Below are 22499 nucleotides of genomic sequence, written 5' to 3'. Positions count from 1 at the left end.
TTTGACGGAATATTCCATTAAATATGACGGCGTCTGTTAACGGCATTACCTTAACGACATCAGGTAACAGCGTCAAAATATTTCGTTAACTTTAACGGAATATTCCTCCTTCCTCGGTTGTCCTCGGCTGCAGCCGTCTGGTTCGCCGGATTCTGCAAATTTTGCCAAATTAAATTTTGCCAAATTTTTTGTAAACAGTTTAAAACTTCATATCTTCCTCATTTCTCAACCATTTTTTATGTACTTTATATGAAAATGAAGCTTGGGAAGGGAAGAACAAGTTTATACCTTTTGAAAGTCCAAAAGTGGACGGCAATGGACTGAAAATAGCTCGAATGCCTCGGCCCTTTTTTCGACTTCTTGAAACCGTGTGTTTTCACGTTGGCTTGGCTTCAAACTTGGACTAGGGACCTCAGGTAGTTGTGTAGTGGCTTCTAAAACCTTCCAAAACCTTGTAACTCGAGTCGGAGCTCCAAGTTGGATGTCCAAAACCTTATAATGTTTGATAATGGTGTTTGTGTTGCAGAGAGAAGGGAGAGAATGTCTGATTGTTTTGAATGATTGACGAGACAGAGTGTCTGAATAAATAGGGAGAATGGAATGTCTAATTGGTATATAAAAAAAAATTAAAGGAATGATTGATGATAGAAATAAGGATGGGATGAGTGCTCGGTTCGTGTGGTAGGTATAGTGGATTTCTGACCAATGAGTTGGAAAGGATCCCACTTTCATGATTTGAAAATACAGAAACCTAACCCATTAATACACTCACACGGCTCACTAAAACGGCATAATTAGTACACTCGTGGACAATCTTATTTGTTGTCAACGTACTTTAATTAAACGTAACTTCTTTGTTACAAACTCGGTTCAGGTCTAGTTTGTGCTTACGCGTTCATAATAACGAGTACTATTTAATTACGATAATACGAAAAAATAAACTAAAAGCCGAATAACAATATCTATGTCACATTCCACTTTGCCAACAAGGGTATAATCGTCATTTCACATACTCAAGAAGGAAATTACATAGAAAATTAGGAACAGATCGTCACATTTACCGAAACAAGAAAAAGTGGAAGAACTTTATTGTTTTACCTTACAGTTTAGAATTTTGGTTCCTCTAAAAGATCCCAAACGATATATTTACTAATTAAGTATTTCTTTTTTCATAATTTTCGAAATACTTGTCCCTTCATTATGATGTATACCAAGTATTTAGTATTTGGTCTAAATAATAGTAATTTAGATCAAATACTTATAAGTGAGAGATTTTAGATTCGAATCTCGTGAATGACAAATAAGATACTAAATTAGGTTGCTCATTCTGTGACTTAGCCGAACTCTCTCATCTCCATAGCTAAAAATATATTATGAAACATTGTGGAAAAAATATGAAGATGACAGAAAATCTATAAAATGTTTCACTTTAAAAGAATTTCTTTAAGATTCCTGAACGAAAATACATAGAAATTTCCTGATATTGGAGATTGGAGGAACTGGGAAAGCATCCAACGCGGGTTGTAGGACCCATTTAATCCCGCAATCATCGGTCCATATACTCCGCTGGCTTTAACTTTGAGTGGGGGCTCAAGCACAATGACAAACACAATAGCATGCAGCTCATAACAATAAGCTAATTAATTATAAAATAACATAATTATGCCTCTCTGTCACATCCTCGTCCGGGACGGATCACTTTTCGGGCCCACTCCACCACCGTAGCACGATATTGTCAGCTTTAGGCCCCGATCACGCCCCTCACAGTTTTGCTAAAAATATATTATGAAACATTGTGGAAAAAATATGAAGATGACAGAAAATCTATAAAATGTTTCACTTTAAAAGAATTTCTTTAAGATTCCTGAACGAAAATACATAGAAATTTCCTGATATTGGAGATTGGAGGAACTGGGAAAGCATCCAACGCGGGTTGTAGGACCCATTTAATCCCGCAATCATCGGTCCATATACTCCGCTGGCTTTAACTTTGAGTGGGGGCTCAAGCACAATGACAAACACAATAGCATGCAGCTCATAACAATAAGCTAATTAATTATAAAATAACATAATTATGCCTCTCTGTCACATCCTCGTCCGGGACGGATCACTTTTCGGGCCCACTCCACCACCGTAGCACGATATTGTCAGCTTTAGGTCCCGACCACGCCCCTCACAGTTTTGTTTCTAGGAACTCACACGAGAACTTCTCGATGGGTCACCCATCCTGGGAATGCTCTCGTGCGCTACTCGCTTAACTTCGGAGTTCCCATGGAACCCAAAGCCATTGAGCTCCCAAAAGGCCTCATGCTAGGTAAGGATGAGAATATATATATAAGGATCACTCCCCTGGGCGATGTGGGATCTTACAATCCACCCCCCCTTAAGGGTCCGACGTTCTCGTCGGCACACCACGACCAGGGTTAGGCTCTGATACCAAATTATCACATCCCGGGCAGGGACGGATCACTTCCTGGCCCCCGTCCAGATTAATACTCCACAAATTTTAGACAAATTTATATTCACAATTTCCAATTTGGCAAAATACTTTATTGCCCTGTGTTATCTTTTGTGATAAACATATGAATGCACAAAAAAACAACCACACATGCCTTGCCCATTTAGATAGGCATTTGTATCCATGTTTACACATCTATCTTAAATGCTGTCTTGCAAAATCCAGTGGTTAATTCCAAGTTACTATCTAATGTGCTATTAGATACTTTGTTTACAATTTAATAATTTGATTGCCCCTTTAGTTGCATAAACTCAGTAAAATTTTGAGGTGGTAGACACTGAACTGCTGAATCTCTACGGTTTCTTTTGTTTTGTCCAATTGTTGTCATTATTCTAATTGGGTAATTTGAGGTTTTTTACTGTATTTATTTATTTATTTTAGATAAATTAGTGGGTCTAAACTTTTAATTGAATTGAGGAAAACAGAGAACTAGCAAAACTTCGTAGAGAACATGCACCAGTTTCCTGCCATCCTGATCCTATATTTATTCCTTCATTTGGGTAACACAACTTAATGAAATAAAATTTTAAAAATATATTAAGAGTATAATTTTACGCTTTTGATTCGAGTTTAAAAATAACATTTACATTCACGGTGTGTCTTTTGCTCAGTGTATAAACAACTGTAAATGAGCTTGACTATATCAAATTGAATGTTTTAGTGCCCACCACCTATTTGATAAAATATAGCATCAAAACTCCTCCAATATGTGTTCAAGCTATCCCCCTTCTATTTCTGATTTATTTTGTTTCCGTACACTCAAAACCATAACACTAAATTCCCAATTTCTTGCCCACAATGATGTGTCTTACATGTCATGGAGAAGCTCTCAAGTCCACTGCAGGGTCCAACTTTTTTGCCCACTTCAGGTACTGCTTTTAGCATCAAAATACTACATTTTCCAACAAATTTACAAGGAACAACCAAGCTGGATTATAGCTAGATTCCGTCAAATTATATCACTATTGGTATTCCAGCTGCCCACCTTATAGAAATTACAAGGTTTGCTCCACTCTATTCTTCTTTGATATATTTAATTCAAATTCGTATATTTAGGTAAGAAACAAAATTTTATCTATTCCTTGAATTACGCAGAGTTGTAAATAGATTGAGTTAAGCAGGGTTGTAAATATGACCTTTTACATGTTTTATACTGTTTAAAAACCTGCAGCATTGTATGAGCACTGTTGCTAGTGTGTGTGTGTGTGTGTGTGTGTGTGTGTGTACACATACACGTGTATTCTTGATTGAGTGAGAAGAAAATTATGGACGGATCGTCACATTTACCGAAACAAGAAAAAATGGAAGAACTTTATTGTTTTACCTTACAGTTTAGAATTTTGGTTCCTCTAAAAAACCCCAAACGATATATTTACTAATTAAGTATTCCTTCTTTCATAATTTTCGAAATACTTGTCGCTTCATTATGATGTATACCAAGTATTTAGTATTTGGTCTAAATAATAGTAATTTAGATCAAATACTTATAAGTGAGAGATTTTGGATTCGAATTTCGTGAATGACAAATTCGATACCAAATTGGGTTGCCCATTCTGTGGCTTAACCGAACTCTCCCATCTCCATAGGTAAAAATATATCGTTGTACTAAAAAAAAAAAATTTAAACGTTTGATCTATTCTTGAAAAAGTCCACGTTCAACGCAGAGAAATTCAACCATATGGGTTGGTTTTGTATCATAATTGTAATGGGACAGCTACTTTTTTTTTTGTTTTTTTTGTGGAAAGCTGTAATGGGACGGCTACTTTGGTTTTATTTTTGTGTTTGATTATACGATTTGGCTCGTAGTTGGTTATTGATATCCATATAATTAAGGAATTTCATTAGACTAGTCTTTAAACTGGCTAAGATTTAATCAGACGGTAACCAAATGCCAAAATTTTAACACCCTTGATATTCAACACAGTGTCTGAATTAAAATGTCAAAAAGAAAAATCATAAATCGGGCACTACGATCAGTCATGGTCTTACAAACTCTACTGATGGTATGATCCAAATACAAATTATATATATATATATGTATGTATGTATGTATTCTTGATTGAGCAGGAAGAAAATATTACACACACGGTTTGGCTCTTTCTTAAAAGCTATCATCAAAATTCTTTCTGATTACAGTTTAACGAGAAAGTTTAGTGTGTACCGACTCCAAGGACGGATCCACATAGGGACCCGGGAGGTCCTAGGATCCGTCAGCGATCCTAAATCGCTGCTATAAATTTTTCCGGGATCCCTCGTACTCGAGTATGAGGTCTGTGCAGGTTGTAGGTTGCAGGTTGCAGTGGTTGTCTTCTTCTCGGAGAAAATGACCGCACACGGAGAAGAAAGAAAATAGGGACCCTTCCCGCCTCTCTCCTCCTTGCTTCGGTCGGTCCCACCCACTTCTCCTTCAACCTTTCTCTGTCGTCTGGCGGGTGCAGTACATAAGCCCAAATTATTTCAACCATCTTAGTAATTTTTCTTATGGGTGAAATTTCCCTTATAAGGTTAGTAAGATGGATATGATCTGTCATGGGTTGGTGAAATTTGGGGGTGGAGCTGCCATGGCTTTAGGAGAATGGGGAGGGAGGCGGTTGGTAGAGGTATGGCAGCTTTGTTCTTGGTGAGAGAGAAGGTGGATGTTTGGAAACTAGTAAAAGAGAAAAATGGTGTGTTTGGTTAGAAAGATAGTGGGAGTTTGGGAAGAGTTTTATTTGACCGATGTTTTAAATTTAGTGATTCATATTAGATAATCAACAACTTAGGTACTCCCTGGTAACTTATGAAATCTCATAATGGACGCTTGAGTTATGATTTTATAATTTGTAATATTGTTTTGCATATGATTTTTCAATGAAATGTATTATATTTAAAATTTCAATGTTATTTTTGTTTATAAATTTTTTTAACCTTTATAATTGAGACCCCGAGTTTAAAATCCTATATCCGTCACTGACCAACTCTATTAGGTACACCCGCTACTTGGCAATTACTAGCATAGCAAGGATAAATTTGGCGACACAAGGATAAGTTTGTCCTAGCCACTAGGCAACCCAAAGAGTGGGTAGTATCCCTAGTCTTTGAATCGTGTACGTAATGGGACTTCAATCACATGGGAAGCAAGCATACGTCATTTGAGAGGTAAATGGGTACACAAGAAAAGTAAAAGGGTTTGTTTACGTCTGGACTCAATGGGAGAGCAACTTTGAGTCATTCGGAAGTTGAGCAGTGATCAGCGGCTGTGATTCAAGGACATTCCTTTAGCTTTAGGGGACAAATCAAAAGATTTCATGGGGCATGAGAGGGATAGAAAATTATGCAAACACAACCTAAGCACCCACCCACTTAGCTAGATATTGCATTGCATATAGGTGTATCGGAAAAGAGTGGGTGCAAGGGGGTGCCCAAAGCAAAATTCACACCCCTAAAATTAGGCAAAGCCAACTAGAAGAAGAAACTAATGAGAGTTTAAGAGTAGAGAAATTTTGTGTGTACTCTTGATAATATTATCCTATTTTAACACACATAACCCACCATTTATGTAGGGACAAATGATGTACCATCTCGTGTAACGATTACACTAAAAAATTTCTTCAGAAAGACAAGCAACAGAAAAGAAAGCACAAGAACAACCGAACATGAATAACGATGCCAACGATAAAACCGTCGTTGGAGAGTGATGCACAAAGGAATTTTCGAGCGCTTGTCCAATGACAGACTCTCGTCAATAAAAAATCTCAGGCCATCATCATCACTTAGCTCCACCGGTTGGGTTGGTAGTATTGATGCATATGCTGTCGTTATTATGATCTTGTATTCACTGGCATCTACCTCAAGATTACAATACAGTCTCTGCACAAGTTCTTCATATGTAATGCTGTATGAAACCATAATTCCTTTCGTTTTACCACCAATGTATTTAGAATTGCTCCAGTTCCCATCATAGTTAACCAAAAGTCTAAGCTCATTCATTTTCCTGAAGATACATGGAAAACATTAGTCAGCAAGAAAGTAGATATAAACTGATTAAATGAACCAGAATTTAGACTAAACGTAGAACGGTTGATAAAATAAGCCCTAGCCGTAGGGGGAGGATGATCCTTCTTCCTCCTCTCTCTTTCTTGTTCTTGCCTAGTCCCTTGTGATGACTTAAATTTAATCCTTCTTCCTCCTCTCTCCTTCTTCCTCCTCTCTCAATTTTGGGTATTTTTTATTACCTTCCAATTTAATCCTTCTTTCAAAACTCTTCCTCTAAACTTTTTCTTTCTTCTCTCTAAATCTAGTGCTATATATGATGATGCTTTTGGAGGATTCCGACTATCTACTCAAAAGTGACCATTACCGTCAGGTAAGCAACCTTGTGATTTATGCGATGCAGGTTGTGTGGTTTTTGACAAATTCCAACCTAATTTTGGACTATATTTAATGGAAAACAAGAGACTTTCATTTTCATCGTCGATCATGATCATCATCAGTCACCTTGGAAGATGAGGATGATGAGCAATAAACCAGAAGAAAATATCCAACCATTTCAAATTGACAAAAGGGCAAAAAAGTTTACCTTCTAGTTCTAGAAGAAGATACTCGGGGTTTAAGAATATTCATCTTCGACCTCTTATCCAAACATAGACTTCGTTCTATGAAAAATGCCAAGTCCTCATCATCGGCTATCTGCACTGGTTGAGCAGGCAATTCTGATTCATCTGTGGTCTTCATTATGATCTCATACTCATTTGGATCTATCCCGACGATAGAATACACTCTACCTAGAAGCTCCTCACAAGTAATGTCCTTTGACACCACTATCTCTGTCGCATTACCACCAATGTATGCAGTATTAACCCACTTTCCACCATAGTGAACCGAAATTCTGATTTTACTTATTTTCCTGAAGATGAAATAAAACAATTAGGGATAAAAATAACTAATAGTAAACAAAGTAGTTTAATAGTTTATGCTCATTCTTTCAAAAATCAATCGTGACAAATTATAGAAATTGACGACTTATAAAAATAGAACATTCAAAATCAGTATGGAGGAAAATTACCTATCCCTTGTGTTACACTTGACACCGACCATGTCTGATGATGCTTCTTCATGTTCTGTAAAGGCCTCGAGAATCCTCTGCAAGTTAGATGTTTCTGTGCATTCAAGAATCTTCACAAGCTCATCCAGGCACCAACTTGAAGAAGCAAAGTCTGGTGAAAGAGTGACGAGGGAAATCTGTGATTCTTCAATTGCTTTTACAAGTCCTGAAGAAATAGATAGTCCTCGGTCAAGCCCTTTGTCATCTCTAAAGGTGGTAATTCCTTTCTGCTCGAATGAATGGTATATGTTATCCACAATATTCAAGCGGGTGTCTCTGCCTCTAAAAGACATAAACACATCATACTTCCATCTTTGAGAAGAAAAATGAGAACAATAAGGTTTTGAGGTTTTAGCCAGTATCGAAGAAGAGGGGACAGTAGAAGGAAGCTTTGGGTGCAATTTCCTCCATATGTCATCAACAATATCTTGAATGAGCTCTGATTCGCGCCTACAACAAAGAAAGAGACTGTTAATCACGTTGTTGGGTGGCCAGTAAATGAAGGCCAAATAGCATAACATACTTTGATCAATGAGTGATTTTTTCCCATCATCACCACCGTATTAATTACCATTAGATGATTGTGATTTAATCTAGCTACTGCATAAATTTTGAATTTTTACTCACTAATTTTTAGCATAATTCTTCTGATGATGATCGATTCAACCTCTAATTAAAAAGTTATACCTTAGTTATATTTTATCTCATTCATTCTCTTCATAAAAAATAGGAGGTAGAACCAATAAAGATTTCTTTTTCGATTCATCCTTGGAAAATTGAAGATTTAGGTTGTTATTTTTTCATATTTCATATTGTAAAATCAGTAATATTTAACAAATCAAAATTTTGTTCCATATGCGTGTTATTTGAACTCAATTAAGTTTGTGAAAAGATCTGATAAGATTTCATATTTTTTTTAAAAACACATATCTTTCCGGCTAAGGAATGGAAAACATTTCTCTTGTTACATGAATCCAATTTTCATTTCATCCGAAAACGCATCCTCTAATAAAATCCTTGGAACTTCTATAGTAAATGGAATATACAGTTATCAATTTGGTGTTGCAAACATATATCATTTAGCAGAAGAAAAGAGTGAGTAAAATAGATATGCATACCGGCCCCTTGAAACCCACCCAGAGAGGTTTGCTACTTGGGTTAAAGCAGCTCTCCACCTTTTAACCTTGTCTGGGTCGTCCTTGTATGTTTCTTGGTGTCTAGCAAAGGCTACACCAAAACTACCTGTTTGATTTCGTACATCAGACGGATCGACATTATAGAAAATTGGTAGCACCGTTTTTTTTTCCCCATGGTATTCAAGAATATTTACAAGCTCATCCAACCACCGTGGCGAAGATGAATAATTATTTCCCAGAACAGTAACTACAGTCCTCGAATTCTGAATTGCAGTAGCGAGTTCTTTCACGTCCTTAATGCTTTGAATACAATTGCGGAAAACTTCTAGGTTCTGCTTCTTAAACTTTGTATATAGAGCATCTGCAAAAGACATGGTGTCTTCTGTAAAACCCAGATATACATCATAGCCAGACAGAGAGTCTGAAAGAAATTCCATTGGAGATGTGGTTCTCTTCTCAATGGAATAATGAGATTAATTTCACAAGCAATCTGCAGGAGGCAGTACAACTTGTTAAAGTAAGCAATTTGGTATTACAACCAGTAAATAAAAAAAATAAAAAAATCTAGTCTGCAAAATTCATACCATATATGAGACAAAAGTATTCCCAATATATCGTGCTTTCACAAATTTTAAACCGGAAAATTGAGGATTCGTATGATAACAAATTCGTTTTCAATTTTTACATAAAGAAAAAAAACCTTAATTAATGAAACTGTAATCAAACAAGATATCTGGCATGGAAAGATTGCGAGTCTGGGGCCAAACCTGGGGGCATGTCGAAAATGAGAACTCGCAGATGGAGTAAGAGATGGGCTGGCATAGGGTCTATTAATTTATAGATTTTAACAAATAGATTGGAGGCTAAGCCAAGCACGTTCCATATTGTTTAATAAATAAATAATTAAAGATGGAAAATGTTATTGTTACTTTAAAAATCTTATTCTATATTCATCATAAGTGTATTTTTCTTTTCTAATATAGATAGTTTGAAGTATAAAATGAGATTTTTGAAATCCATATAACAATTCCCTTAAAATTTTGACCAACTATATATTAATAAAACTATCCGGCTGAAAACCCATTTGTCTGAATAGAAGTCTGGTTATGTATATATTAATGCAAAGGTGTGGTTCGCAGTTACTATCAGTCGGGCTCATATTGCCAAACCAGATTGGCGTGGAAGTTACGGAGCTGTTACTATCAAGATGGTGACCTCATATTGTCAATTGGGCTCAGATTACGATTACACTCAAATTTAAGGAGATAAAATATAATTTTACCCATAAAATCTAAATTACATGTTAATGAAAATTTTTTTGACAACTAATATAGGATAAAAAGATATTTTTGTCTTCTATCACAAAAAAAAAAAAATTAAGAACACCAACGTAATTTCACAAAACAAATTAATGTATTTTGTTTAAGCATCAACTATAAGTGATTTTATCATCTCTAATGAAAAAAATAAAATAAATAAACCTCTCTCCCCACCCTCAAGTTCTTTCTCACTCCCTTCTTCTCTCCTTCAATTTAAAAAAAAAAGTAAAATATTTCACACACTGTGTGTATGAGCATATACTAGTATTTATAATAATTATGTATAGGTCAATAAAGCATGCGGTTTAAGCTAGTTAAGACATAACTATTATACCCTTCTCTTTTCACTTTATTCCATCCTTATATATAATATATCATTAATTTCTATTATTGATAAGTGCCCTTATTATCAAGATTCACATGATCTATATATTTTTCTTTTTCATTTTAAAGTACTGAAAACAACTTTTACTGACACACCCCAATAGAAGTTAAGGCATGCTGGCCGACACCCAAAGGTGATGTAGCCAAATGGTAAGTGATGAGTAGTTAAAACGTACACATACATGCCATGACAATATATAAATCTCAACAATATAATAGCATTTTTAAAATGAAATAAAACATGGCATGATAAGCACAATCTTAATTCAAAAGCATTTGTGAAAACTATAAAACCTTTATATAAAAACAAATGTTCACTCACTGGTATAGTCGGATCGTAGTCTCCTAACCTTGCTTGACCTCGTACCTCCTTAGAATAATTATCTCCTCTAGCTGAAACAACTATAGTAATTAATTTATTAACACATATACGAAAAGCTAGGAAAATTCCCTTAAAGTTTGTTCAAATAGAGGGTTTAAATATACGAAAAAATTCTACGCGACATCACAACACATGTACACGTCGACCATGTGCTGCCACATGGTCGCACGCCCTCACCAGCCACCAGCTTGCGACCCACGCGTAGGTCACGTGCCTATAAGCGCTGGCAGATGACAGGGGAATATCCCGTCAAATTTGTCGGAATATTCCGTTAAATATGACGGCGTCTGTTAACAGAATTACCTTAACGACATCAGGTAACAGCGTCAAAATATTTCGTTAACTTTAACGAAATATTCCTCCTTCCTCGGTTGTCCTGGGCTGCAGCCGTCTGGTTCGCCGGATTCTACAAATTTTGCCAAATTTTTTGTAAACAGTTTAAAACTTCATATCTTCCTCATTTCTCAACCATTTTTTATGTACTTTATATGAAAATGAAGCTTGGGAAGGGAAGAACAAGTTTATACCTTTCGAAAGTCAAAAAAGTGGACGGAAATGGACTGATAATAGCTCGAATGCCTCGGCCCTTTTTCGACTTCTTGAAACCGTGTGTTTTCACGTTGGCTTGGCTTCAAACTTGGACTAGGGACCTCAGGTAGTTGTGTAGTGGCTTCTAAAACCTTCCAAAACCTTGTAACTCGAGTCGGAGCTCCAAGTTGGATGTTCAAAACTCAGTTGTTTTTTAATCTGTTTGATGGATGGACTCGTGGGGATGAGAAGAATACGATAGTGGTGATTTGAAGTTTGATCTATAATGTTTGATGATGGTGTTTGTGTTGCAGAGAGAAGGGAGAGACACGGCCTTGAGAGAGAATGAGAAGATGAGAAGATGAGACAGAGTGTCTGAATAAATAGGGAGAATGGAATGTCTAATTGGTATATAAAAAAAAAATTAAAGGAATGATTGATGATAGAAATAAGGATTGGGATGAGTGCTCGGTTCGTGGGGTAGGTATAGTGGATTTCTGACCAATGAGTTGGAAAGGATCCCACTTTCATGATTTGAAAATACAGAACCTAACCCATTAATACATTCACATTTCACACGGCTCACTAAAACGGCATAATTAGTACACTCGTGTACAATCTAATTTGTTGTTAACGTATTTTAATTAAACGTAACTTCTTTGTTACAAATTCGGTTCGAGTCTAATTCACGCTTCAATAGTAACGGGTACTATTTAATTACGATAATACGAAAAAATAAACTAAAAGCCGAATAACAATATCTATGTCAGGTTCCACTTTGCCAACAAGGTTATAATCGTCATTTCACATACTCGAGAAGGAAATTACATAGAAAATTAAGGACAGATCGTCACATTTACCGAAACAAGAAAATATGGAAGAACTTTATTATTTTACCTTACAGTTTAGAATTTTGGTTCCTCTAAAAGACCCCAAACGATATATTTAATAATTAAGTATTTCTTTTTCATAATTTTCGAAATACTTGTCGCTTCATTATGATGTATACCAAGTATTTAGTATTTGGTCTAAATAATAGTAATTTAGATCAAATACTTATAAGTGAGAGATTTTAGATTTGAATCTCGTGAATGACAAATTCAATACCAAATTAGGTTGGTCATTCTGTTGTTTAGCCGAACTCTCCCATCTCCATAGGGGTTGTACTAAAAAAAATAGTAATTTAAACGTTTGATCTATTCTTGAAAAAGTCCACGTTCAACGCACAGAAATTCAACCACATGGGTTGGTTTTGTATCATAATTGTAATGGGACAGCTACTTTTTTTTTTTTATTGTTTTTTTGTGGAAAACTGTAATGGGACAGCTACTTTGGTTTTATTTTTGTGTTTGATTATACGATTTGGCTCGTAGTTGGTTATTGATATCCATATAATTAAGGAATTTCATTAAACTAGTCTTTAAACTTACTAAGATTTAATCAGACGGTAATCAAATGCCAAAATTTTAACACCTTTGATATTCAACACAGTGTCTGAATTAAAATGTCAAAAAGAAAAATCATAAATCGGGCACTACGATCAGTCGTGATCTTACAAACTCTACCGATGGTAAGGTCCAAATACAAATTTTATATATATATATATGTATTCTTGATTGAGCAGGAAGAAAATATTACACACACAGTTTCGCTCTTTCTTAAAAGCTATCATCTAAATTCTTTCTGATTACAGTTTAACAAGAAAGTTTAGTGTGTACCGACTCCAAGGACGGATCCACATAGGGACCTGGGAGGTCCTAGGATCCGTCGGCGATCCTAAATTGCTGCTATAAATTTTCCGGGGACCCCTCGTATCGAGCATGGGGTCTGTGTAGGTTGTAGGTTGCAGGTTGCAGTGGTTGTCTTCTTCTCAGAGAAAATGACCGCACACGGAGAAGAAAGAAAATAGGGACCCTTCCTGCCTCTCTCTTCCTTGCTTCGGTCGGTCCCACCCACTTCTCCTTCAACCTTTATGTGTCGTCTGGCGGGGGCAGTACATAAGCCCAAATTATTTCAACCATCTTAGTAATTTTTCTTAGGGGTGAAATTTCCTTCATAAGGTTAGTAAAATGAATATGATCTGTCATGGATTGGTGAAATTTGGGGGTGGAGCTGCCATGGCTTCAGGAGAATGGGGAGGGAGGCGGTTGGTGGAGGTATGGCAGCTTTGTTCTTGGTGAGAGAGAAGGTGGATGTTTGGAAACTAGTAAAAGAGAAATGGTGTGTTTGGTTAGAAAGATAGTGGGAGTTTGGGTAGAGTTTTACTTAACCAGTGTTTTAAATTTAGTGGTTCATATTAGATAATCAACAACTTAGGTACTCCCTAGTAACTTATGAAACCTCGTAATGGACGCTTGAGTTATGATTTTATAATTTGTAATATTATTTTGCATATGATTTTTGAATGAAATGTATTATATTTAAATTTTCAATGTTATTTTTGTTTATAAATTTTTTTGACCTTTATAATTGGGACTCCTCGAGTTTAAAATCCTGGATCTGTCACTGACCAACTCTATTAGGTACACCCGCTACTTGGCAATTACTAGCATAGCAAGGATAAGTTTGGCGACACAAGGATAAGTTTGTCCTAGCCACTAAGCAACCCAAAGAGTGGGTAGTATCCCTAGTCTTTGAATCGTGTACGTAATGGTACTTCAATGACATGGGAAGCAAGCATACGTCATTTGAGAGGTAAATGGGTACACAAGAAAAATAAAAGGGTTTGTTTAGGTCTGGACTCAATGGGAGAGCAACTTTGAGTCATTCGGAAGTTGAGCCGTGATCAGCGGCTGTGATTCAAGGACATTCCTTTAGCTTTAGGGGACAAGTCAAAAGATTTCATGGGGCATGAGAGGGATAGAAAATTATGCAAACACAACCTAAGCACCCACCCACTTCGCTAGATATTGCATTGCATATAGGTGTATCGGAAAAGAGTGGGTGCAAGGGGGTGCCCAAAGCAAAATTCACACCCCTAAAATTAGGCAAAGCCAACTAGAAGAAGAAACTAATGAGAGTTTAAGAGTAGAGAAATTTTGTGTGTACTCTGGATACCATCACATGTTGATACATTCCACGTTACAATACGAGTAGATGATGAAGTTGATCTATGCCTCTTTTATGAGTGTATTATTTTTGTAGTAATTCTCATTATATTGGAGACTGTGATTGGGTAAAATAGTAACACTACATGTCTATATTTGGGAAAACAACTTACATAGAACATATTCATCACCATGTCATGTTCAAATTCAATAATTCAATACATAATATTGTATTATTGAATCAAAGCGTCAAAATAGCAATATATATATATATATATATAATGAGAGCTCTAAAATGGTGAAACATTTATAATTCCTAAAATACCCGTCCTTAATTAAGATTTCAAATACTTTTATTTTAAAAAATCCAAACTAACAAAATAAAACCACTAGTGGACAGTTTTTTCCTTTAATTTTTGGAAATAAAAATATTTAAAATAAAAATAAAAGAAATAAAGCTCCAAGTAAAAGATAAGTAAAAGAGCAAATTGTCATACGCATGAGCGTGTGACAAAGAGGCTAGTATTCTATATAAGTCATTCTTATTATTGGAAGGGAAATGATAAGGGAACTCTCTAAAAGTGTAGCTCTCTATGAGTTCTCTTCCACATCATAGTTTAAAATCAATTTCCACGTCAAATATTATGAAATATTGTGGAAAAAAATATGAAGATGACAGAAAATCTATAAAGTGTCTCACTTTAAAAGAATCTTTTTAAGATTTCTGAACGAAAATACATAGAAATTTCCTGATATTGGAACTGAGAAAGCATCCAACGTGGGTTGTAGGACCCATTTAATCCCGCAATCATCGGTCCATATACTCCGCTGCCTTCAACTTTGAGTGGGGGCTCAAGCACAATCACAAACACAATAGCATGCAGCTCATAACAATAAGCTAATTAATTATAAAATAACATAATTATGCCTCTCAATCTCGGGCCACAACCTCAGTAAGCAGTAATATAACAGACTAAACCCCATTGTTTTTGTAGTCGTAGACTAAATGGAAATTTTAAATAATTTACATGCATGCATGTATGGTTCCTTTAGCTTATAAATGAGATATTTTAGATTTGAATCTCGTAAATAATAAATTTGATACCAAATTAAGTTGCCCATTATGTAGTTTAGTTGAAATCTTCCCTCCCCATAGGTAAAAATATATTGTTATTGTAAAAAAAAAATAATAATAATTTAAGCGTTTGATCTATTCTTGAGAAAGTCCATGTTCAACGCACAGAAATTCAACCATATGGGTTGGTTTTGTATCATAATTGTAACGGGACAGCTACTTTGGTTTTATTTTTGTGTTTGATTTTACGATTTGGCTCGTAGTTGGCTATCGATATCCATATAATTAAGATTCCTGCTTAAAAGACAATAATTGTTCAAAAAGTGAGTGTGAGATGACTCACCTCTACCCTACCATTATGATTTGTCTAGCCACCCCTTATTTTTCTTGGTTCATTGGTTTTATTTTGCCAATATTCAACGTTTAAATTCAATTTTTGGTAACATTTTTTTTCAGGAGAATTGGCTATTACCAGTATAAATAATCATTATCTTCTTTTGGCTTGGTCTCAATACATGATCAATTGTTTGCCAGACCATTTACAAATTCAGATAGGTATACCCTCTCCACATGCCTTAATTAGCCAAAGTACACCTTAATGATACAGAAATGGTTAAATCTATCCATGTACTATTTCCATCACTCATTACCCGGATTTAACAATTTTTCCAATTCTAATATGTTTTTTTGGATCAATCAAAGCATATGGAGAAGGTGTATCTTTGGTTGGAGCATTTGTATCCATACTTTCATATATCCATCTTAAACTTCTCAATAAACAGTCGAATACTTGATTATGTAGCCAAAAGAGAAAGTTTTTATCTATATATTGGTAACAACCAATTTCTTTGAAGAAATAGAGTGCATTTTTGCTCACCACCATTTAATGTAGTATATGCACACCATCCTATTTATCACCGTTAGATGAGTTTAATTTTGAGATTTGTGCTTATCCACTACACGAATTTCAAAATTCAAACTCATCTAATGATGATTAATAGGGTGATGAACATACATCACACTAAATGGTGATGAGCAAAAATGATCTCGAAGAAAAAAGATGAAAATGATGACATCTGAAATGCTTGATCAAATTACATCTCTATATTTTGCAGAGAAACGAAACCAAACATATGTGATCCATCTTGGCACATATTATATCCCATTCTTAAATGGTAACTTTTTTCAGATTAATCACTCCACAAATGTGATCCATCTTGGCACATCATGGCACATATTATATTCCATATTGCTTAATAAATAAATAAGTAAAGATTTGACCAACTATATATTAAAAAACCTAACCGGCTGAAAACCCATAAGAGAGAGAAAGCCCACTTGTCTGAATAGAAGTCTGGTTATGTATATATTAATGCAAAGGTGTGGTTCGCAGTTACTATCAGTCGGGCTCATATTGCCAAACCAGATTGGCGTGTAAGTTACGGAGCTGTTACTATCAAGATGGTGACCTCATATTGTCAATTGGGCTAATATTACGATTACACTCAAATTTAAGGGGATAAAATATAATTTTACCCATAAAATAAGTTCTAAGGCCCGTAGGCCTGGGCTCACTAGGGTTTTGGGTTAGGGTCAACGGGCCTAAGGCCCTAACAGGAAGGGCCCAAAGGCCTTTAGTTTACTAAACTAAATTAAACAAAACAATTTAATTAAAGGGTTGGGCTGGGTTTTCAAACGGCCTAAGGCCCGAGTTCTTCGAACGGCCCGAAGGCCTTGGTGTTGCTGGGTCAGGACGAGCCGGCCCAACGGCCTGGTCTCGACGGGAAACAAGGGACGCCGGAGCTTTTCCCAGCTCCGGCCGATGATGAACAACAACCCTAGGGTCCGATCTAGGCATAAAAATGAAGAGGGAGGTGAGAGGAGTAGTTTGGTACCTTTAGTTCGCCGTGAAAAGGATCGGAGGTGACCGGATTCTGGGTTTGAAGGTCACGGGTGCGCCGGGGTCTTTGGGTGGGTTCTGGGTGTCTCGGAGCTTGCAGAGACGAGGAGGAGTGAGGGAGAGAGACCACGAACCCGATGGTGATGGCGCGCCGTCGTCGGGGTGTGGGTGTGTGTAGTTGGGTACGTGAGGGTAGCTCGGGGAGGATGAGAGCGTGAGGGATAGAGAGGTGAGTGAGACCTGAGAGCACTTCCAGGAAACCCATTCACTATTTAATCCACCGTAAACAGTACCTTAACTGTCTTTTTCATTCCCACACCATTACATTTGAATAGTCCTGTAATAAAATATTAGTTTTTTTTTTAATAATACAAAATAATTTTATTTGTAATTTCGAATAGAATTTTTAATCAATCTCATTGTACCATTTTCTATTAAAAAAAAAATTTATTTTTTTATTTTTTCTTTTCACATGATGCAGCACATCATTCCAAAATCTTTTTTTTATTATTATTATTTTTCTTCTTTTCCCATGGTGCCAACGCACCATTCCAAAAACACCCAAACCCCTTCTTTTCAACCTGTGTTCCCCCCCCCCCCCAACGCACCCAAACTCTCCTCACCTCTCTTCCTCCATCTTCACCACCCCACCACTGCCTCTCTTCCTCGATCTTCACCATCCCACCCACCTCAGCCTCCATCAACGGTCTCGATCTTCCCCGCTTCCTAACCAAACTCTCTATCTCTCATCTTTCCCCCAAAAACAAATCCCAAATCGTGCGATCTGGGCGCACCAGTGGAAGGAGGAGGATCGCGAGTGTGGGGTGCGGCGGCAACTACGGCGAAGGAGGGACTAGATTACTACCATTTGTCTATGAGTGTTCATCAACCTCAGCAACGAACTTTGGCGAGAGCCTTTGAGTTCGAACCTTGGGTTTTACAATTTTTTTAATTTTACTTTTTTTTATTAATTTTATATTATGGCTGATGTCGCCCTGACGTCAGCCCACTTCACGTTGCCTTCGGGCTCTCAGGCTAGCAACTTGTGCCAGGCCTCTCCCTCAGGCCCGCTCGGGCTCCATCGCCAGCAAATGCTGGGCTTGGTTGCTGGGGCTCTCTGCCACTGTTCGCGGACCTGTCCCTCGAGGGAGAGCACACGCTGGAAGTGCTCTGAGAGAGAGTAGCCGGGAAGATAGAGATAAGGGGAGTGAGTTGAGAGGCTGCCACGTGGCAGCATCGGGGAGAAAGAGAATCAAGATAAAAGGTCTTGATTTAATTAGGATAAGGGACAAAATTGAAACTTCCACAACACTTTGGGGCAATTTAAGAAGTTACAATACTTTTCTTGGGTGGGGTTTAACATATGTAGTCGGATCATAGTCTTCTAGCCTTACTTGACCTCGTACCTCCTTGGAATAATTATCTCCTCTGGCTGAAACAAATATTGTAATTAATTTATTAACACTACGAAAAGCTAGGAAAATCCCCTTATAGTTTGTTCAAACAGAAGGTTTAAATATACAAAAAAATTCTATGCGACGTCATGGACACATACACATCGACCACGCACCGCCACATGGTCGCATGCCCTCACACACCGCCAGCTTGCGGCCCCATGAGCAGGTCATGCACCTGCACGCGCTGGCAGATGACAGGGGAATATCCCGTCAGATTTGACGGAGACATCTGTTAACGGCGTTACCTTAACAGCATCAGAATATTCCGTGAACCTTAACGGAATATTCCTCCTTCCCCGGTTGTCCTCCGCCGTCGCCGTCTAGTTTGCTTGATTCTGCAAATTTTGCCAAATTTTTTGTAAAAATTTTAAAACTTCATATCTTCCTCATTTCTCAACCATTTTTGAAATACTTATATATGGAAATGAAGCTTGGGAATTGAGATAGAAGCATTAGGCGAATATGCAGCCAAAACTTCTACCCCTGGGGCACATAAATCTGGCTGAAACACATTGGATCATAAATGTTATTATAATCTCCGCAAACATGAAAGATAACTGTAGGTGACAATAAATTAACTTATACCTTGATAATATCGGGTGGAATTAGATTCGGTCATTTAGTGAAGAAATTATGACGAGTTCTTGCCTTATCAGTATGAGAAGTAATCAATACCTGGTGGAATTCATGTAGGAGATGACCATATTATGTTCTTCACTGTTTAAAGTCGTTGCAGCTAACGGGAGAACATTAGAAGCATCGTCAATGTTCATGTAATCGGGTAAAACCGAACCTAGTGCACCAACTTTGTATGCCTCCTTAACTCCAGTAGTGCATCGATCACATATCACAATCTTTTCCTTCACTAATGTACTGTCCAGACAACCTAGTTCACAGTTTCTGCAATGCAACAAACCAGTACTGATGTATCTTATTAATTACGATTAATTTTTAAAGTTAAAAGGTACAAGAGTTACCTGGCGTCTTGTTCCGTGCAATTACTTGAAGCATCTTTTCCATGAACCAGAGGAAAACTTGTTCCATTTAATGTGAAAAGTGTTCAAAGAATTCCCCTGTTTGTGTAAACACCTTGGAAACAATATAACAAAAAATTAGAAATATATAAGTTTATTGGTAAAAAAATAGAGAAAGTCGATGATACATACAACTAGTGTCTGTCCATTTCCTAGAACAACTTTGTCAATGATCCGACTATCCATGCTACTTGCTGCAACTGTAAGCATCCATGGTGCCACACTTGAAACAGTAGCACCCAAAGGACCATTATTACCCGCAGCGTTTGATGTCAATATCCCTTTCTCCATCGCATGAAAAGCACCAATTGCAATACGATTCTCATCGAAATCTTTTATAGAAGAAGAAGCAATTGAAATTGAAATAATGTCGACTCCATCAGCAATAGCATCGTCAAAAGCAGCCAACATATTACGTGTATTGCAGGATTGTGCCAGCAAGCATACTTTACTCCTCTTGCAGTACCTTCTGCTAGTCCATAAAAGCTCACATCCTTTACAGCGTTCCCTGCTGCCGTTGAGGCGGTGTGGGTTCCATAACCCCATGCATCCCTTGCAGACTCTGTTATGTAATATCGCGCCCCAATGAGTTTGCTGCAAAAAGAACCATTATAAGAAATGAAAAAAAGACGATTACTTGTAGGTTTTTATCCTATTCGAAAAGAATTTGTATATCAATTTGGTGAATATGATTTGGGGCCCAAAGTATTAAATTTCCATGGTTTCACACAAACAGTAGATTGTGCAAGTTTATGGGAGCATTAGGTAATTTGAAACACCAAAAGTATGTACCTATGTCGAAGAGTGTCAACACCAAGAGTTAAGAAGGCATAGTTCCCACAAAGAGATTCAAGAGTGTCTTCAAATAGTAGTTATTATATCAAAAATATATATTATTATATCAAAAAGAAGGAAAATCAAACCGATTTCTCGATTCAATAGAAGCCCAAAGAGGTGAGGTGAATAGGGTCCCATCCCAAATAACGAGAGATATGTAAAAAGCAAACAAGGTAGCTGTAGTGACTCCTAGAGAATTACAAAGAAATTCTCTTCTCCTTTCGTTCTCTTCTTTCTTTTTTTGGTTGGCAGGGTCAGGTCACTGGAAAAGAGTGTGAGGTTTATTAAGCTATAATTTGAGTCGTGAGCTAGATTGTGAACATTTGAGGTAGAGACTACTAAAAACTGATGAATGGTGAGGAAGCATGCTTGTTGCAAGTGAAATTTTTGCCGCCTTCACAAGTACCTTTCCATTTCTTCGGAGGCGGACCAAAACCTTCATCTTTAAAGCTCTCCACCTCCGGCCATATTCCACTGTCAATCACACCAACAACAACATCACTCTCAACAGAGGGATTTCGATTGATTTTCTCACTGAAACCCATAAAGTCCCAAGATCTTGTTGTTTGAAGTTACAATTCTCTGCTCGGAAAGACAGAGACCACTCCCTTCATATCTTCAATGTTCAGTTCAAATACTCGATAATTCTCAAACCAAAAAAAGTATTACTCGTTTCTAATGGCATAGATAAGAAAGTGCCTTTGATTACTCACTAGCAAGTTTCTCTCTTTCCTGTTCAGTGAGATGGGCAGCAAATCCATTGAAACTCCTTATGTAACTCCTTACCAATAAGTTTTCAGCAGAATCGCTACGGAGGAGAGAAACACGAATTGAAGACCACTTTATGACTAATGAAAAAATAAAAAGAAAACTACATACATAGATTACATACCTTTCCTGGACAACTCTCTCTAGAATACTAAGGTGGTGAGACAGCAATGTTGAGAACACATGATCAGGAAGCGACCCCAAGTACACGATGTAGACCTGCATCACCCATCCATCATTGTATTCACAATCAAGCACTAGCACAGCTGAAATCCATGGCAGATTGTATCACTGCATAATCTTACGAGCTGTCAAGCAAAAGAGAAAACTATTGTTTTGCAGCTAATATAACTCCTCATACCTTTCTATCATCACAAGTTAATGTGCATAATAAACTCAGAGTGAGGAGGAGAATGGGGAAAGGATGATAAAACAGAAGAGCTCCAAGTCCATGCTTAGCCATTGTCATTTTCTCAAGGTGAAGATATAGGACTTTATATACTGGGACTAAAGGGTGCAGTATCTCTTCATCTACAGGAAACATCCATAAGCAAATTCACTGGTGGAAATGTTGTTGCTATCATTTGTGTTTTGTGATCCAAGTTGCATGCATAAAAGAGAGTTGCTAGCTAGTCACATTTTGTAGATTCGAACTGAACTGAACAAGCGATCGCAATCACGATATCATACCAGTAGTCGCTATAGGCCAAAATTCAGAAGGATCATTGCTTCGCATTGCAGCAAATTCAGGGACCAACGTTCACGAATTTTTTGTTCAGGATCAAATCTTCAACTGGGCGAAAATCCAGGGACCAATGCTCCCCTTTTCTTCAATTATAAGCCAAACATATATCAAAATGCATACAAAATGCTATCAAGTTTTATTATGAAAGAAATGAACTAACAAAGATACTGAAATAACATGTCCAAGAACAATGCCTTGTCAAGGAAAGGAAAGCAAACTGACATTAGGTATATGTATGCTGCCATTAAACTTTGAACTAAAATTCTTTTATTATTGTAGACCATTT

General features: G+C 36.9%; 1 protein-coding gene, 1 long non-coding RNA gene and 1 pseudogene across 6 annotated transcripts; all 3 read right to left on the bottom strand.

Annotated features, from left to right (window-relative positions):
• Window positions 1–85: 85 nt before the first annotated feature.
• Window positions 86–17657, bottom strand: LOC125470232. Its single transcript, XR_007252492.1, has 2 exons — window positions 17368–17657; window positions 86–152 (listed from the first exon to the last, which is right to left on the bottom strand). It is a non-coding gene; the product is annotated as an uncharacterized LOC125470232 (long non-coding RNA).
• Window positions 6011–11721, bottom strand: LOC103954249. Of its 5 annotated transcripts, none has more exons than XM_048569000.1 (7): window positions 11350–11721; window positions 11126–11228; window positions 10763–10842; window positions 8720–9227; window positions 7563–8051; window positions 7077–7403; window positions 6011–6491 (listed from the first exon to the last, which is right to left on the bottom strand). In XM_048569000.1, the coding sequence occupies exons 4-7, from the start codon at window positions 9172–9174 to the stop codon at window positions 6053–6055; spliced, it is 1710 nt and encodes a 569-aa protein (XP_048424957.1). In that variant the 5' UTR covers window positions 9175–9227; window positions 10763–10842; window positions 11126–11228; window positions 11350–11721; the 3' UTR covers window positions 6011–6052. The 5 variants fall into 5 exon arrangements, with proteins under 5 accessions (XP_048424957.1, XP_048424958.1, XP_048424959.1 ...); XM_048569001.1 differs by having other exon boundaries at window positions 10763–10833; XM_048569004.1 differs by lacking the exon at window positions 6011–6491 and adding an exon at window positions 6975–6994.
• Window positions 17658–18520: 863 nt separating the features above from the next.
• On the bottom strand, window positions 18521–22204 carry LOC125470366 (annotated as a pseudogene).
• Window positions 22205–22499: the final 295 nt, after the last annotated feature.

Source organism: the organism of the source record quoted next, unplaced genomic scaffold (assembly GCF_019419815.1).
Source record: "Pyrus x bretschneideri cultivar Hongxiangsu unplaced genomic scaffold, Pyrus_bretschneideri_v1 Contig5, whole genome shotgun sequence".
NCBI lineage: Eukaryota > Viridiplantae > Streptophyta > Magnoliopsida > Rosales > Rosaceae > Pyrus > Pyrus x bretschneideri.
The sequence above is the reverse complement of the archived record's forward strand: the minus strand, read 5'-3'. Positions and strand labels throughout refer to the sequence as shown.

Excerpts from the sequence above, each read along its gene's own strand:
- LOC103954249 (XM_048569000.1), bottom strand. The coding sequence starts at position 9,174 with ATGGAATTTCTTTCAGACTCTCTGTCTGGCTATGATGTATATCTGGGT. Across the intron at positions 8,052-8,719 it reads GGGTGGGTTTCAAGGGGCCG|GCGCGAATCAGAGCTCATTC; the intron begins GTATGCATATCT and ends TCTTTGTTGTAG. Across the intron at positions 7,404-7,562 it reads AAGTGTAACACAAGGGATAG|GAAAATAAGTAAAATCAGAA; the intron begins GTAATTTTCCTC and ends TTTCATCTTCAG.